The 19,071-nt window shown below is 36.5% G+C and overlaps 1 protein-coding gene across 1 annotated transcript in view; it reads right to left on the bottom strand.

The window, feature by feature from the left end:
• LOC148949426 (NFX1-type zinc finger-containing protein 1-like) overlaps positions 1-19,071 on the bottom strand; it is a 292,710-nt gene that overhangs the window by 29,209 nt on the left and 244,430 nt on the right. The window contains exon 17 of the mRNA XM_089093454.1: positions 4,681-4,955. Coding sequence (XP_088949580.1) covers positions 4,681-4,955 — 275 coding nt within the window. The remainder of the gene's footprint in view (positions 1-4,680; positions 4,956-19,071) is intronic.

Below are 19,071 nucleotides of genomic sequence, written 5' to 3'. Positions count from 1 at the left end.
TGATTATTTATTTTTGATGTGATGTGTTTATTACGGCTCTTTAGTTTTAATTAGTAAGTGTCTACTGTACATTCACAGTTTGCTATGGTCACTTGTCTCATATCCGATGCTGGTGCTCCAGTAAAGCAGCAGGTTGATTTACATCATCCTCGACTTTTTGCATGTGTCTCACAATCATTTATCTGTGATGTGATAGGCAGGCATATATATATATATATATATATATATATATATATATATATATATATATATATATATATATATATATATATATATATATATATATATATATATATATATATATATATATATATATATATAAATATATATTGGTTTTCATTGTCACTTTTCTCGTATCCAAGGTTTTAGCTCCAGTGAAGCAGCAGGTTGATTTACATTATCCTCGACATTTTCGCATTTTCATGTAACCTTTGGCATAGTTTTTTTTGTGTCTCGCACTATTTCTTCCAATATCTCCGCTGTCACATATCTTCTAGCCACATATTTCTTTGTTCTTCACTTTAATTTTTGATTCTTCCTGATTTCCACTGTCGTAGGTCTTGTAACTGCATTTTCTTTTGTACTCCCTTTTTCGGCCTTGTTGTAAGTCTCGCTTCCGCTTATCTTTAAACCGCATATTTCTTTGTCCTTCAATTTCGTTCATCATTACTTCAGAATTTTTTTCCAGTGACCATATGTAATCTGTTCTTCACTTTAACTTTTGACTCGTTGCAATTTCCACTGCCGCTTATCTTATAACCACGCATTTCTTTATATTTCAGTTTCGTTTTTAAGTCGTTGTAATTTTCGATTCCGCTTAAATTTTAACGCACATTTATTTGTTCTTCACTTCAGTTTTCAAGTCATAATTGCCTTTTTCGACTGCATTATAACCACATATTTTTATCTTTATTTTCGTTTATCATTACTTCAGATATTTTTTCTATGCCCTTTGCCTTAGCTGTTTGGATTAGTCTTGTCACATTTGATGGTCTAGGATGTTCATTTGCACCAAAGTATAAACACATACTGACCAAGTACTGACAAAACTCTCCAAAAGTGACCCCGCGTACCTCAGCGCCTCTAGAGGGTAAATGTTATACTATTAATCGCTCCGAGCCAATAAATTAAATTTAATACAGCTTTTACGGAACAAGTATAATCACCTACGGAACTTGTGATTTACTCGCCAGGTTCGCATAGATATGGAATCGTCTCCGGAGACGCGGACAAAGGGTCACTTTTTTGTGTGGAGAGGATAGGTTTTGTCAGTACTTGTTGTATGTGTTTATACTTTGATTTGCACCGATTGCAAATTAACGTTTTTAAGGTCGTCCTCTTGATCTTGTCTCATTTGTTGGTCTAGTTTGTTCATTTTAAGCAATAGTTAATTTATGTCTATGTCCTCGAGATAGTTGATCAAACTGCTGGAAATGTGTTTTGTAAATAGAATCATTACGTTTGATATTTTATACTTAGCCATTTTTTTGTGTGTTTTTAAATGCGACATAAATACTAAAACTGAAAGAATAGCTCATGAGGCGTAAATGGCTTATTTGCGCTTTTGAAATATGTTCATAAATATGACGTTACCTAAATGAATTCTTTTTTAAAATTAAGGCTCTTAAAGAATTTTTTCAAACTTGTGACATATCTAGATGGTTTTTTTTTCAGGCCAAAATATCCCAGGGTGCCAATTTTAAAACAAAAATATGGAGCTTCTCGAATATAAAATACAAAAACACTTATTGAATATAAATTTACATCACCGAATCTGAATACATGGATTTACATTTTTTTAAGTTTTGTTCTGTAAATTCTTCTAAAACTGTCTGAAAATCTAATTTCCTTGCGTCTTTAAATCGGCATAATTGCTGGACCATTGAATGTATTCCTGATTCATTGTTGATATTAAGCAAAAAACAAGTTTTTTTCAACCAAAAGTAAAGAGGAGCAATAAAACTTAAAACGAACAGAAGTTATTACGTTTACGTTATTAGGGGGGGGGGTCTCACCTCCTCAACACCTTGCTCTTCACGCTAAAGTTTTAGTACTTTAAAAAAGCTGCTTACTGTTCTAATTTAACGACTCTTGTGTTTAAGGAGACTTTTTTTTTGAAATTTTGGACAAAGGAGATGGATAAAGGAGGATACCTTTATACTGATGGCACCCCCCCCCAAATACATAATAATTTCTGTTCTTTTTAAGTTCTAATGTTGCTCCTTACTTTCAGTTGAAAATTTTTTTTTTGTACAATTTAAGCAAAAAGATTTACCAATAGATGATAATATGGTGATACTATTCGTATTTGCAGATGATACTGCAATCTGATTAACGGGTAGAAAAGTAGAAGTAGTTGCAAAAGTACAGGATACACTTTTAACATTACAAACATGGGCTTCAGAGTCAGGCCCGCAGTTAAGTGTAGAAAAAAAGTGTTGCAGTGATAATAACAAGAAAAAAGATAGTCTAGATTTTAATTACAAAATAAGACTATTAGCAAAGTTATGAAGGTTTTCAATTAAAAGAAATTCCTGGATACTACCATTGATGAGAGATATTTAAATTTCTATTGATTAATTTCCTGAATTTAGCGAAGTAAGAATAGGTGGTTGAAAAGCTTAGTTCAGAATTTTTATATTGCAGTGTTTAGTCCAAAAGAAGGGATAAAATCTACTGCTGGATGTAATGAAATAAGAATTGTTTTATTTGTTTCAATACGTCAGTATTAGTTTGATTGCATTCTTATAAATATAACAAATGTTTGCGATAATTTTCACTATGTTTCAGCAATATCTTAGGCCATTACACCTCACCGCCCTCCTCCAGCTATACTTTATCAAAAGGAAATTTATTGATAGTTTATGAACTAGTAGCACATTATCAAAGATCCATAAAAGTTCAAGTATTGGTGGGAATCCAATTATTCTGCCAATTATAGAGAGAGCTGGGTCTGAAGCAAAACAAATGGAATGATTAGAACAAATTCCAATTTTGAGGGACTACGGTGAACGTGTAATCTTTGGAGGCTTATTTACGGGACCTTTCAATTATTTTGAAAAATGTTTCGGAGGTTTAAAGGGCGGTGTCAAAACAAGCACGAGAGGAGGCTAGTTGCCCTCCAATCACTCGCAACTCCAAAAATGGAATTATAAATTTTGATTCCCATTCAAACAGCCCCCTCCGAAGTTTCTTTGACCAGTTCTTTCATAAAAAATGACCGGGAAAAACAAAATCTTACAAAATATTGTGTAAAAACAGCCCGAACTAATGCTAATTCTTTTCAAATTAGCGCTCTCCCAATATTCTACAAACGCTAGTTTTAAGCGATTACACATGAAAGATTAAAAAACAGAAAAGAGGAGGCACGTAAGTGCTACTCTTGCGAAAATGGGATTTTACCTGTTGTTCAGGGTGTTGTTCATTTCGAACCACCGCTATTTTGTAGAGGTTCTACGCTCTTTTTACCCCCGTCCCCGCCCCCCGTCAAAAAAACTTGCTGCCGCAATGAACCTTATACTATTAAGTTAAACTTATATAACAGTTTCCATTCCTGAATCCCCTTTTAATGAAAATTTTTTTCTCACAAGAGTTTTTTTTAAACATATTTTGAGATTTCGGTTACTACGGGCTGTTGTTCGCTTTTTACTAGGTTACAACTATTGCTGTAAAGATAAAATAGATAAGAGAAAGTTTCATCCTTAAAATGCTTATCACAAGGAGACACTCCTAAATTTGCATTTTCCATGTAAAGACTGATTTTACTCGCAACCTGAAACAAAAAAACCACAATAAAAAAAGAACAAAAGAATAATAGGAATATAAAGCAACAAAGAAGTAGCAAGCACATTTCATCACAAGGGCGTAGCAAAGAGTGATGATTCAGCACTCTAGAGTTGCGTAGTTTCGTGTGTGTGAGCAGGGTGGAGGTCGGAAAATTAGCCTAATTGGTATCAATAATTAATGTGCGTCCCCTCTTAGCGAAATCTAACACTTTAGTTGGGTGATTTTGCTAGGCCTCCCTCTTAGGCCGTCGACTCAGACCAGTCCCTAGGCCTCCCTCTTAGGCCGTCGACTCAGACCAGTCCCCGTCAACTTATTCCAGCTTACTTATTGTTACTCACTCCCAGATTGAAGTATTGCAAGTTTTAAGTTTAAATTTATGATTGGCAATAAATCTTTGCATACACACATACAATATGTTACTTCAGCATACCTCAATTTCTTTTAAGGGTAGAAAACTTAGACCTAAACGCACTAATCCAAGAATGAACGAAGAAAAGCGAGCCAGAGATAAATGGGGAATTTATGAGCAAAAACAGGCGTACAGGTTCATATCAAACAGTAATAAAAGGGAAATTCGAGCGTTCACTAGAATGGTTGGTAAAAACAAAGTGAAAATTTCTATGAAAAATCCGTGGCTAATGAGATCGATGAATAATGTCACATAGCCATCGTGGTTGCAGCAGTAGCTGCAACCTAGTAAAGAACATTAAAATACAATGCTCTAATTAGAATGGTTAACATTTTTATGTTGCATAGAAATAATCAATCATGTTATATTTACGAATTAGTTTATATTTTCATATAAAGAATTAAACAACTGCTAACTAACTAGCAGCCATCGAATAATAATGGATCAATTAGATAAGAATAAACTATCACCAGAAAACTACTTACTCTACACGGCGCACAAAGCTCACCACACACCTTCATGCATCCACTATGTATGCATTTAAAAAGACACTTATCCTTGCATGGAGGACATTGGGCAGAGCAGCCTTCCTGGCACACATGACCACACACAAGCTGACGATCACATTTCATATCACATTGTTTATGTAGCCGTCCTTGAAGACATTCTCCACAATTTCCGCTACATCTGTGACCACAGCTTAGTTGACTGGAGCAGGGCTCTTGACAAAGAGCCAGTAGTTCTTCCTGGGGTGACATGTCTGAAAAAATTGAAAATTGGAATTCAAAATAATATTCATTGTTATCCTTATCTGTTTATTCGCTCAAAGTTACTGAATTAATTAGTCGAAGGGTTAAATATAAGACATACTAAAACACCGACGTACTAGTAAGTTCAAAACAAGCAGATTGCGAATAATTCAAGATTTTTTGCTAGCGCCATGATCCACAAAAGTATGTCTAGTCCTAGAATTGTTTACTTTAAACAAACTATGTTTTGGATTATCTTATGTTCCAATGCCAAATTGTTTTACCTTCTATAAATTCGATTGATCCGTTTTTGTTTTAGCTTCACATCTTTGCTCCATTCTAATTTATAAGGATTTTAAAGATTTGAAAATCAATTTCTTAATTAGGAAAAAAGCCTTAATATGGCTTAAAATCCTGCTGAAATAACATGAAATACGTTCACAAGAATAGACCCTATAAAAAAGAGACTAAAAATTGAAAATTACAGTAGACATTTTTTTTTTTTTATTCAGATAGCCATAGGAAAGGGTAGAGATAGCAGCTTAATAGCACCTTTGAGTGGTGTATTTTAGACCCTGGATTCATTCCTGAAAGTTAAATCTGCCTAACTCAGCTGCTTTCTAAGATAGGAAGAAGACCCTCAAACAGAATTACCTATTTATTTTTCAATGTAAATCTTCCTAATTGTTGGCTAGGCTAGTTCGAAATTCCTTTTAATAATTCAGCTTGAATTAATCAGAAACTCAAATTTTATCAAGCGGAAGCGTTACACCAAACAGGTTTAAATTTTGATGTTGATACAATGTTCAAATCTGGGATTAAGTTCTAATTTATCGGTGGATTTAGGCAGTGAGCAGTCCCTGCAAGTAGGATACTGTGAATAGAATAGCCATACACGTTAGTAGAAGAAGGGCATAGCAGATCACAGCAAAAAGTTCATAAACGCATAATTTTGAAGACAATTAAAAACAGCTTTGTGTTAACATTATAACATCATATCTAAAAAGGTGAGCTTTAAATAGTGACTATGCTTTTTTTCTAACTAGATAATTTTTTGTAATTCCATTTTTACCTTAAATTTTATGAAAAATAGAAAAATATTGTAGCGAAAAACTAATATTTTAAATTAAATAAGTGATTTTTTTGCTTGCACCCTCAAAGAACCTTGGGCTCGTAATATAAACAGCGTCATTATTCTAAAGCTTATAGTGTCAGAGGAGATACAAGTGTAGCAGCATTTGAGTGATAATGGAAATTAATCATCTTTTAAGTAAAATGAATAACAGCTCAACTTGTATTGAGGATAATAACTTCAATGACCTCGTAGATATTTCCGATATTGTTGGCCCTTATTTAGAGGATTTATATTCACAATGGATGTTAAAAAATTGAGAACTAGGAAATCAAAATGATAGCAAAATAAATGAAGACATACTGGTAGCTGACATACCAGAAATAAGCGACACATTCTTACAAGAAATTTTAAATGATAAAAGTCCCTCAGATGGTCAGGAAAATTTTGACTCAGTCGTTGATCCTAAATTTTCATTATTAGATATTTTGCACGATTTGTTGCAAGATGGTTTGTTTTTTAATAAAAAAGGAGAGCATAGTCCAAATGATCAAGGTAAGTACCTCTCGCCCTGCAATTTGAAAGATGAAAGGGTTTCAGAAATTCAGCAGTATTTACAGGACCGAACTAGCAGCGGCAAACATCTCGGTGTTAAAAGAGATGAATTGTTGTCACCAGAAGGTTCTTTATCTAGCCATGAGAAAAAGATAGAAGAGATTGTGAGTTCACCCACAGAACAAAAACAATCGACAATCAATGGACTTATTAATAATTTGCCTGTGTCACAGCCAATGATAAAAAGAGAAACTCGTTACAACTCCAAACTAAGAAAGAATACTTTACAGCTGATGCCGAGTACCGTAACAACAAAAAGAAAAAAAGAAATTAAAAGACTGAAACCGAAAAGTAAACAACTCAGGACTCTGGTTTCAAAGAGATACAAGACCACACTACCCAAGGATGACTCTCAAGAAAAAAATATACCACCTTTATCTCGCCAAGAGATTCCGAGTTCACCCACAGAACAAAAACAATCGACAATCAATAAGCTTATTACTAATTTGCCTGTGTCACAGCCAATGATAAAAAGAGAAACTCGTTACAACTCTAAACTAAGAAAGAATACTTTACAGCTGATGCCGAGTACCGTAACAACAAAAATAAAAAAAGAAATTAAAAGACTGAAACTGAAAAGTAAAGAACTCAGGACTCTGGGTTCAAAGGGATATAAGACCACACTACCCAAGGATGACTCTCAAGAAGAAAATATACCATCTTTATCTCGCCACGAGATTCCGAGTTCACCCACAGAACAAAAACAATCGACAATCAATAAGCTTATTACTAATTTGCCTGTGTCACAGCCAGTCGTAAAAAGAGAGTCGCTACACCTCTAAACTAAGAAAGAATACTTTGCGGATGATACCCAACAACGCAACAACAAAAAAAGTATTGTCAAAACTAGAATCGCTGAAAAGTCAGATTCTCTTTCCACTTTATAATTTCATCACTGCGCTAGAAGCAGAAGAGCTAGCTAACTTGCCCATGTTCCAGCCTGCTGTAAGAATAACTCTCTACAAGGGCAATTTAATAGATAATACTTAACGTTTAAAACCCACCACGACACAAAAAAAAGAGTTAATACAAAAATAACCAAAAGCACACTGCAGTGAATTACCAAATACACGCCAGTCGATGTTCCTTAATGGAACCTTTAATTATAGAAGAAAAAAAGGGTTCACCCCAAGACAGTTCGCACAATAGCGCTGCTGTTCTTGATGTCAAGAAGTCTCATTATACCGAGACTATCCTTCAAAATGAAGAAGAAACAACTCCTAGCTCAAACGACATTTCAAGAATGATAGATTCTAATCAAAGGAATCGTAGGAAAATTAATTCGACAACAAAGCCAAAAAAGAAAGAGTAAAAACTACAAAACTAAATGCAATAGAGGACAGAAATAACAATATTCGGTCTTCTTTGTTAGATCTCTAACACCAGAAAGATCTGATCGACCACAAGAAAAGTCTATCTGAAAAACAGTCTAACAAGACAACTGCTACTGTGGCGCCCAGCAGTATCATTCCGCCGAGATTATCCTTCAAAATGGGGTTGACAAAAGAGGTGAAAAACTAAGCTTCCGTGAACGAAACAAGATTGCTGTTAGAAAATATAGGCAAAAAAAAAGGAATATTTACTTCAGCTAAAACAATCAATGGAGGAAAAACTTCCACATTTAGAACTGAAACAGCTAGAAACTAGTTTTTGAACCAAAACTAAAAATCCGACTCAAAGCCTCAGAAAAAACAGAACAGAACTAGACTGTTAGAACTGACAAAAAGAACAAAAACTGATTAGGAAACGTAAAGCAGAAGTCTTGGCATCCCGTCGGTACAGGAAAAAAAAAAGTACACTCAGCAGCTTTAGTCAATGTTGAATGGTTTAGGAATTAACGCAACCCCTCGATGGAGGGTCTACGGTGGCATAGTATGATAGAGCATTCTGAACCCAATTGGTAGTATAGTAGTTCCAACGATATCCAAGCAAGGGGTACTTTACCACTGGGCTTGAGAGATTAGGTGACCCTATCACTTTTTCCTTTAAATATGTGTCCAAGAACCGTAATATAAATTTCAGTTGTGTAACGTGTCTTTGTGTAACTCCATAGTTTTGCTGTTCTAGCAAACAAGGAAGAAAAGAAGGGGCAGGAACTCAACGAATTAAATCAGACTTGAAGTATCAAAAAAAAAAAAAAACTGCAAAGCCACAGTTAATAAGTGCAAATCAGTCAGCGTAAGAAGCGTAATCTTTTCAAAATATGAACACAGGCTCAAAAGATCAAAGTAGAAGTGCTACCGCGTCCGGGGAAACCGACGACCTTTGCGATTTGATGCTAATAAGGAATATGAATAATGATAATGAATTTGCTACCGCGTACGGGGAAGCCAACGACCATCACAGGCCTAGGACGACTCCCAGACGGGATGCGAGTTTAATATCGGCGAAAAACACTCTCAATATTGGTACACTAAATACCCGGACCTTAGCTAAACCTGGCAAAATTGATCTGGTGTTGAAAGAGATTGATAGATACAAGTGGGATATAGTCAGTATGTCTGAAACGCACCTTCCTCAAATCGGAGATGAAAACATCCTTGGAACTACTTTCCTACTGTCGGGACGTACTGATGGTGTTCATCTGCTTCATCCTCTCCCCGGCCACCAAAAGGTCATTAATGACCTTCACTCCTGTATCGGAAAGAATAGCGATCATCCACCTGAAAGGGCCCATCAAAAATCTCTCAGTCGTCCAGATATACACCCCAGATTCAGCCCGAAGTGAAGAGGAGTGCAACCAATTCTACTTCCAGCTACAAAGCGTCACTGACCAGATCCCCAAAAATGATATACTTATCGTGTTGGGCGACTTCAATGCAATAGTTGGCAGTTGCCATGCTGGTCGAGAAGATGTCATGGGCCCACACGGACATGGCCGTCATAATGCAAGGGGAGAACGGCTTATTGACTTCTGCAGGGAGAATGAACTCTACATCACCAATACCGCCTTTAAACACAGACACCGCCAAAAGGTAACATGGAGATCCCCTGATGGAGTCACCGAAAATATGATAGACTACGTCCTGATATCCAAACGTTGGAAGTAATCTGTAATGGACACTGTCTCACTCCCCGGTGGAGATTTTGACTCGGACCACACACTCCTGATGTCCAAACTCAAGTTGAGGTTAACATGTCTCCCAAAAACCACAAAAATCCCAAGATCCCGAACGGAACTCCTCCGAGACCCCACCAAAAAAGCCACATACAACTCTAGCCTGTCTAAAAAATACCGTGACATCCTGAGAACATCCACTCCGCTCGCAACTCCGGAAGAGATCGATCGCTTGGCTGAACATGCTACCTCTGCAATCCTTGAGACTGGAAGCGACATCCTTGGTAGAAAAGCTAAAGACGAAAAGCCTTTGATCACTGACGAAATAATTGAACTATGTGACCAGAAACGCCTACATAACAACAAATCTGACAGAAACAGCCGAGATACTTACAAACATCTCAAGCGGAAAGTTGAGCGTGAAATCAGGAAGGCATTCCGCGACCATATCGCCGAAAAGTGCAAGGACTGTGAAACCCAGTTCATGAAAGGCAACAGCCATAAGCTCTTCAAAACAGTCAGCGAGCTATCCTCCAAAAAAGATCCCTCAACGCCCGTAATCCTAGACGAGCAGGGGAACGACATCAATGATGCCAAGATGAAGATCGAACGATGGAAGGAATACTTTGAGGAGAAACTGAGCCCTGAAGTAATGACCGACCCAAATGTCCTTAACTCCTTCCCAATAATTGATCAAGACCCCCCTCCACCCCCACTTAGAAGCGAGACCAAAGCGGGAATCCCTAAAGCGAGGCAAAGCTCCGGGGCCAGACTGTGTCACTGCTGAACTGATAAATGTTGGTTCAGAAGATGTTGTTAACCTATACCACAGTCTTGTATCAGCCACCTGGTCTACTAGACAGATCCCGCAGCAGTGGTGCAAGGCAGCAATAGTCCCAATACACAAAAAAGGCTCAAAGAAAGAATGTGAGAACTACCTGTCCATCAGCCTCACAAGTTACCAAACCAGAATCCTGACCAAGATCCTGCTCCGCAGAATTCAAGCAATCACCGCCTCTGTTCTTGGTGAGGATCAAGCTGGCTTTCGATCGGGACGATCAACTATTGACCAACTCTTTACTGTGTGGCAACTGATGGAACGATTCATCGAGTTTAACAGAGACCTCTATCAGCTCTTTATGGACTTCCGACAGGCCTTTGACCTAATATGGAGGAAATGCTTGTGGTATATTCTAAGACACTATGGTGTCCCAGATGAAATAGTCAGAATCACTGAAGACATGTACAACCAATTCAAAAGTCAAATACTGACCACTGGTGGGCTCCCTGGTAAATTTCCAACAACTTCCAGAGTCCTAAAAGGATGCATCCTCTCGCCACTCTTGTTTAACCTGTTTCTGCATGCCATCCTCTCCCTGATACCCGTCAAATATGGAGCCAGAATAGGAGGAATCCTAATTGACAAGCTAGCATATGCGGATAATATCGACCTGATGTCCACTACCGCCCAAGAACTCCAGCAAATCTATGCTGGAACTCCCAAGAAATCTATTCAACAGTCTGATCATACCCATTGCTCTGAATGGGTGTGAAACCTGGACATTAAAAGCTGAAAACGAGTGCAACCTCCTTGCTTTCGAAATGAGATGCCTGCACCGGATAGCCAAGATCAGATATACTGATCATGTCACAACCGTAGAAGTCCAAAGAAGGCTGAAGTCGCAAGACACTATCCTGAACAAAATCCGAAAACAGTAGCTGCGGTGGTTCGACCATGTAAAGCGAATGAATCCCGAACGCCTGCCCAAGATCGCGCTTGAAGGGAGAACTGAAGGACTTCGACCACGGGGAAGAACACGCAAAAAGTGGATCGAAAAATTTGACCGACAACGCATTGCCCAACTATCCCGAACTGCACTTGACAGAACAGCATATCGAGCCATAGTTCATCAGATTCAGGAAGCAGTGGCCCCAAGACGTCCCATGAGGATGTATGGGACTTAAGTAAGTAAGTAGTCAACGTAAGGACCTTGTTAAGGGCCCTCTCTTCATATTTCAAGCATAAAAAAAAAGATTTCTAATGTTACTAGAAAATAACTTGCACTTAAATTAATGCCACTGCGTAAGTGAAACGTAGCGGAGAAGAAGAAAGGATTAAAGAAAATTATTGAATGCGAAGCTTAGATAATTTAAACTTATTCAAATTAATCGCTACAGTAATAAAGAGGATTGACTAGAGTTGAAGCGCGGGGGGGGGGGGATATAAAATATCGCTGATCGTGATGAACTGAAGATGATGCGGTGAGAAGAGAACTCTAGTCGAGTTGGAAAATATTTCTATATTCGATGATTTCGAATTGAAAGACTTTCGATAAAATTAGCCGGAATAACAGTTGCCATTACTGAATCAGCTTCAAATGACCATTCAAAATTAGATAGTAGTATTGCACCATGGAGCGTCTAAATTTTTTTCTTCTAGGTGAGGAAGAACAGTCACTTGAATTTTTCCTATTTTACACTCTTTTTTTGGGCCACAAGATCGTCTTCTAAATTTGTTCAAGGACCTTTGTTTTTCTTCTAATAGATGGTGGAATTTCCCTATTGAATAAGATACCAAACGTGTGTTAAGAACTGTTTTTCGTGAAATTCTTAGTGGAAATTGAAGGAATCTTTTCAGTAAATATAAGAATATGAGTAGAACTGTATTTGTGCTGTACGAAGAACAAAAAGTCATACTAGTAGTTTTCATTGTTGCAAATACTGTGCCGCAGTCTAACACGTTATGTTAAACGTATCTTCAGAATGCATTTTTATATGACTCTTTAAGTTAATCCTGATGATTCTTTTCATTTTCTTTCCACTTTCAGGTTACGTGCAAGTTGGGTATAAAACTTGTGTGTTAAGAGTATTTAAAATTATTTAATCACTAGTTACCAAGTTTATTGTCAGTTGCTAATCAAACTTTTTTTTTTGTCCAGGGCATGTTTGAAGCCAGAGGGAGGGGGTATGGTCCCTTACTAGATCCATCAATGGCCTTGCTTGCATAATTTCCTGTAGCGTAATTATCATGCGCAATTCTAGGACTTTCTTTTTTGGAGAAAGGGAGGAGGTTAAGTCTTTTTTTTTATTCTTTACATTGAGTTATCGTTTTAGCTGTCTTGGCATAATGAACTTTGCTTTCTATGTAAATTACCCTCACTCAAACGTCAAGCAGTAGCTTAACAGAATTTTAATATGCCCCTTTCTGCTTTTGAATATCTTTGTCTTATCCGCCTTTAGAGCTAGGACCTTTATTTTGCATTTCAAAGACTGACAACAATTCTCGGTTCTAAGAATCGGAATCCTCTTGGTTTCTCACAAGGTGCATAAAAAAAAAATTGTTCATAACGCTATGATAGATCCTCTTGACCTCTGGAGAAAGTTGTGCAATTGGCGTAATTTTTTTCTAAGTTATTGATAAATATAGTGTTGCCACTTCTATTTTTTCTAAGAGTAGGGTTTTCTACCCGTCTAAAAGCAGGATTTCGTGCGACAATGGATTTTTTGAAAGCGAAAAGGAACTTTGTGAAAAATGATCATCTCCGTATACTGGGGTATACGGAGATGATCCGTATACATACGATAAGATGTTATATATAAGATGTTATATGCCCTTGTTGTATGCTCCGTATACATAAGATGTTATATGCTCTTGGGGCATATAACATCTTGATAGAAAGTTTTGTCGTAGAAGCTTCAAAAAAGGCTCATTCTGTTGGAAATTGAGAGGACTAGTGCCTTTTTTATTAGTCGAAAGTGATCGGAGGGCAAATAACTCCCTCCACGCCTATCATTTCCCCAAGCACTTCCAATCAAAATTTTGATATAGCCATATTGTTAAGCCTACCAGAAAAGCACGGAATATGTCTTTGAGGATAACAAATCCCCCCAGCCCTCAGGGCAAGGGTTGTAAGATATGCCCTGAAGACATATAGGGTTTTTATAGAAAGTGTGATCATATAAACTTCAAAGGGGGCTCATTGGAATGGTAATCAGACGCTCTAGTGCTCTTTCTAAGAGTCAAAGTGATCAGAGGGCAGCTACCCTCTCCCCCTACACACACTTCATATTGTCCTGAAATGTGTCTAATAGAAATTTTGAGATAGCCATTTTATTCAAAATAGTGTAAATATCATAAAACAAGGCTTTTGGGGTTGAAACAAACCCCAGAGATTAGGGGCAAGGGTTGTAAGTTATGCGAAGGGGGTATTAAAGGTTTTTACGGAAGGGATGGTTGTTTAACTTTAGAAGAGGCCTAGTCTTTCTCCCTGAAAAATATTATGTTAATATAAAACGAACAGAAATTAATCAAAAAAACTTTTGTACAAAATAGATTTTTAAAAAAAAAGTAAAGAACTCCATCAAATCAAAAATGAACCCATAGCAAACAGAAAACAAACAGAAATTAAAATAAGTCAAACTCAAAACCCAAAACAAACAGAAATTAAAATAAGTCAAATTCAAAATGAACAGAATTAATCTGAGTAGGGTTCTAAACCCTATGCTTTCTAAAAGCCAGAATATAATTTGTACTTTACAGAAAAAATTCTTTTAAATGTTTTCACTTTTATAACTTTAAGAAAACAAAAATTAATTAGGATTATAAGGAATAAATATCAGCATATATATATTAAACTGACAATGCACATTTTTTCAGTAAATTCATTACAATTTTTTTCGGAAAAGTACAAATTATATTCTGGCTTTTAGAAAGCATAGAGTTTAGAACCCTACTCATAATTATTTCTGCTCATTTTGAGTTTGACTTATTTTAATTTCTGTTTATTTTGGGTTTCTTTTATTTATTGATACTGATTTGGGGTAGTAGTGTGCTTGGTAGATTATTTGATTCAATTTTTGTTCATTTTTGGTTTAATGGAGTTCTTTATTTTTTTGAAAAACTTATTTTGTGCAAGAAGTTTTTTTGATTAATTCAAACAAGAACAACAGATCATGGATGACCTGCTATTTTATTTTTACATGTTTACAAAGTTTTGAAACTACGATTTTTAACTTTGCTATGCTGCATTTATTAGTAAATCTTGAATCGTATGTCCATCCGTGCTTGCGGAGTAAATACTGGCAAAACGGATAAACGTGAAACCAATTGTAGTTTTATCCGTTTTAGTGAATATCTTCCTAACAACATATAACATACAGGATATGAGGTAGTGCGTTACTAAAGCTGGCGAGGCATCGACGATTGAAGCGAAGTCTTTCGGAAACAATTGAAGCATAGGAGGCAGATATAGATAGCAAGACCTTGGCATGAGATGGAGTCAACTGTCTTAATGACAAAAGTGCTCAAAAATACAGCCGCGGTTGATTAGCGTCATTGCAATTAAAAATAACAACTTATGATTTATCTAAATCGGATACTAGGACAAGATTGAGGTATTCATTAAAATAAGGTAAAGAATACAGAATCTAATTTTACAATCCCAACCGATAGTGCTGATCTCCGTGTCATGGCCCTTCAGACAGGAAGTGCAATGGGGGGACGGGGGCCAGCCATCCTCTGCTTCCACACAGCCTCTCTGTTTACCTTCCCCAGATTTCTCCAGGTACCTGTTTAGAACTGGATCACTCTGGCTGATCTTACATATAAGATAAGGCATGTATGAAAGATTACAGGGAGGAAATTACTGAAAAGCACTCAGTAGTCTGACTTATGGCCGTGCAACAGAATTTGGTATTAAACGCATTGAATTTGATATCTAAAATTAGCATCTAACACAGGTTTTACTTTGACATCTTTCAAACTTGTTCATGATTTACATTCAACCAGGGCCGGCCCTAGCGATTTTATGGGCGTAAGCGGATTATTGTTTCACCCCCCCCCCCTCCTGGTAGTCCGAAGTACAATTATACCCCCTTAAAGATAGATGTGCAGGGTTTTCTAGTAAAAAGTGCGACAATAAAGATAAATTAACTTTTATAGTGTAATACAATTCTAACTTAAATATAAAAATGGAATATGTCAATAAGCAACAAGGTGATTTATTAAAAATGGGGAGTTAAAATATGATTCAGAACTTATCGGTTGAACATACTACTTATAAAACAATTCAACATACAACTTTTTATAATGAAAAATAAATTTTTCTAGCTTTCATGTTTGAAAAATCATTGAGCAGTCTGTCCGTATTGAATTCACTTAGCACGTTATTTTCAATTTCCTTGGATGCAAGCCCACTCAGTCGATCTTGACTCAACGTAGATCTTAACTAAGTTTTTTATTAAGTCTAACTTGGAGAAACTTCTTTCGCCACTGGCCAACTGATACTGGAAGCGTTATTAGAATTCTCAGTGCAATAAAAACGTTTGGGAATGTGTCCATATATCCATGTTTTGTTATATACGACAAAGGATGAGCTGGGGGACTCTTAGAGGACAGCATTTCAGCAAAAATTTGTAGCTTCTCAAAATACTCGTCGCCGTTCACATTGCAGTCTTCTTCTTCACTCAAAGCGATTTGAAGATGTTTACAGGCTTTCTTCAATTCTTCTTTATCCGCGAAATTCTGCAAGCTTTGAATGTCGTAGAGAAATTTAAAACTTTCACTGTGGTTTTCCATTAGCTCAATTCTCTCTTTCTTGAGGATATTGGAGTGGTTAGCACGACAAAGAAGAAATTGACCTTAAATGGATGTTCTCGAGAATTTACAGTTTCATCTTCCCCTTCATAAGAAAATTGTTTTTTTTTTTTTTTTTTCAGCGGACTGCGGTTTCTTTTTCAACCTCAGGAACAATACCAATTTTTTCTGCAAGTTCCTTAGCATCAGTGATCACGTTGTTTACGCCTTCATCAGATCTCATCTTCGTTAGAAATAATTGAACACTTTTTTTTAGATCCATCGAGCTATGCAAATCATTTGTAATTTTTTGCAATGACTTACTCACCATATCTGTTTTGTGCAGGATCTTGTGCCATGTTACTAAACAACACGGAAACTTGAAGCTTTGTAGTTTCTTAGTAAGTCCCAAGGCGGAGTTCCTACCAAATGCATCGACTTTCTGGTCTTGAGAAGCTTCATATAAGGCGTCATATATTTCTTCAATATAATATCTCAAATGCAACAAGGCTTCAATGCTGCTTTCCCAAAATCTGTTTCAAATTGGTTTTACTAAAATATGCGATAAATTATTAAGAAAAATACTACATCTATGAATGGAAATTGAAAAAAAGTTTAAGACTTCTTGAATTGTGCTGAAACAGTCTACTGTAGCATTGCAAGAGAGAGCAGCATCGTTAATTACAAAGTTCAGTGAGTGGTTTCCACGTGGTAGCTAAAAAGCACGAGGATTAAATTCACAGATCCTCTTCTGAGCTCCAACATGCTTTCCTTTCATTGCAGAACCATTATCATATCCCTGGCCTCTCATGTTATTTAAAGAAATACCTGGTGTTTGCAACTCTCTTAGTAATGCTGTGAGGCCTTCACCAGAAGAATTGGCAATAGGGACAAAGCCTAAAAATGTTCCCTGATGAACACATGCTCATCCACTGCCATTTTTGACAAATCTTACCACCAATGTCTTTTGCTCTGTGTGGCTGACATCAGGAGTGCAGTCTAATATTATAGAATAATATTTTGCATGCTGCAGCTGCTCTAAAATGTGGTCTTGGATCCCACCATAAATAAACGAAAATGCATTTGCCTTCCGTTAACCTTACGCACTCTATCACATTCCCTCAAACTAAAATGCTTCCTTTCAAACGCAAAAACTGTTTAAGCCGCATCTAAACTCATTATTTTTAGCATCGACATATTTTTTTTACACATTGTAAACTGCGTGTATTTCGTTTAGAAAGAAAACAATTTGCAGAATGTGTGTATGCATCAATGTCTAAACGCGTATATACAGGTATGAGGTATATCTAACTTAAATTAACTGTCAGAACTCATTTAAGTTGATAAGTATTAAATCGCATTATAGGTTAGAGATTTGTTTGGGTCCAAGCAGATTTTGTGACGTCAAACTGCCGAAGCGTATTCCCTCTCACTTCCTGAATCATTCAGCATCCGCCAGTGAAGGTAATATGTTTTTACCTGGGTTATCGTTTCACCTGTGGGTGGCTTCGAGCCAAAATTATCTTTTTTGCCAAGACTTAAACTAGCTCTCAAAGGGAAATCATAATTGAAACTTGTTAGATAAATTTATAAACTTGTATGTGATTACGGCTTAAGAATTATTTATGGATTGTGGCTTTGAGTTAGTATTCAGCACTATTATCATCTGAATCGTGCATTGAAGTAGTTGGACTACTTGCAATTATTTGAAAATTACTGGATTACTTGGGCCACTCAAAGATAATAATTATTTATTCTCATTGCTACGATTTTTTTCACGATTTTCAATTTTGTTTTCGAGCAAATCATTCAACTGAGCATGCTTGTGCAGTTTTACTGAATAATCTTCACTCTGCCCTAGACTCCCTTTTGATTCTTGCTGCTTTGCTTGTGGATGTTCGTAAATCCTGCTATTCTTTAACCCACAGTGTTCTTCTATTTAAACTTTCTCATTTTGGCTTAAGAAGTAGTGCGTTTTATTGGTTCAAGTCTTTCTTGTCTGGTAGAATAATTTTGCAGTTAGAAATAAAATCCTCTTTATTGCTGTCGTCTACGTCGTCCAACATTCTCCCGTACCCAAAACCATAGCTTGCATACCTCGGATTCTCTTGTTACTTTTGCCGATGATACCACCCTTATTACTTCTGGGAGAACAGAGGATTAGGTACGTACAAAGTTAGTGGATCTCTACGAGAGAGTTTCAATTTGGTTTGATGCTAACTCTCTTGCCTTAAATGTTTCTAAAACTAGTTTTTTAGTTATTTTCTCGTATATCTCAGGCTTGTCCTCAATTATGTGAAATTCATATATCCAAAGGCTCTATTAGTAGACCAAAGGATGGCCATGTCCGTTCCAAGGTATCCCCCTAGACGAAAATTTATCTTTTAAACACCATATTGATTTGATTAAAATGAAGGTATGCAGAAACCTGGGTATTCTAAGAAAATCAAACATATTTTTCCAGGACCAATTCTAAGAATCCTATTTCATAGCTTAATTCATTCTTATGTTTCCTATTGTCCAGTCATATGGATGCCTACTTTCCCTTCTTTTCTCAAACCGCTTTCAAATACTTACGATAAAGCTATAAATCTTATCCAGGATGTAAATCGTTCGGCAACTAAACCGTTACTTGATATTGAAAAACTTTATGTTCTTTCCTGTGCGTCTTTCGCTTTATTTACGTCTTCTTTTGTATCTGATCGGTCAAATTCCGTAGTTCTCTAAATATCCAAATTCCGCATACACCAACAATAAGATCCGATTATAATCCATTTTTTGCTTGTCATTTGACATAGAACCACCTTC

The sequence above is a fragment of the Artemia sp. Qi Xiang Cuo genome, chromosome 8 (assembly GCF_049724085.1).
Source record: "Artemia sp. Qi Xiang Cuo chromosome 8, ASM4972408v1, whole genome shotgun sequence".
In the NCBI taxonomy this organism is placed as follows: Eukaryota; Metazoa; Arthropoda; class Branchiopoda; order Anostraca; family Artemiidae; genus Artemia; species Artemia sp. Qi Xiang Cuo.
This window is presented reverse-complemented; position numbering and strand designations above follow the sequence as displayed.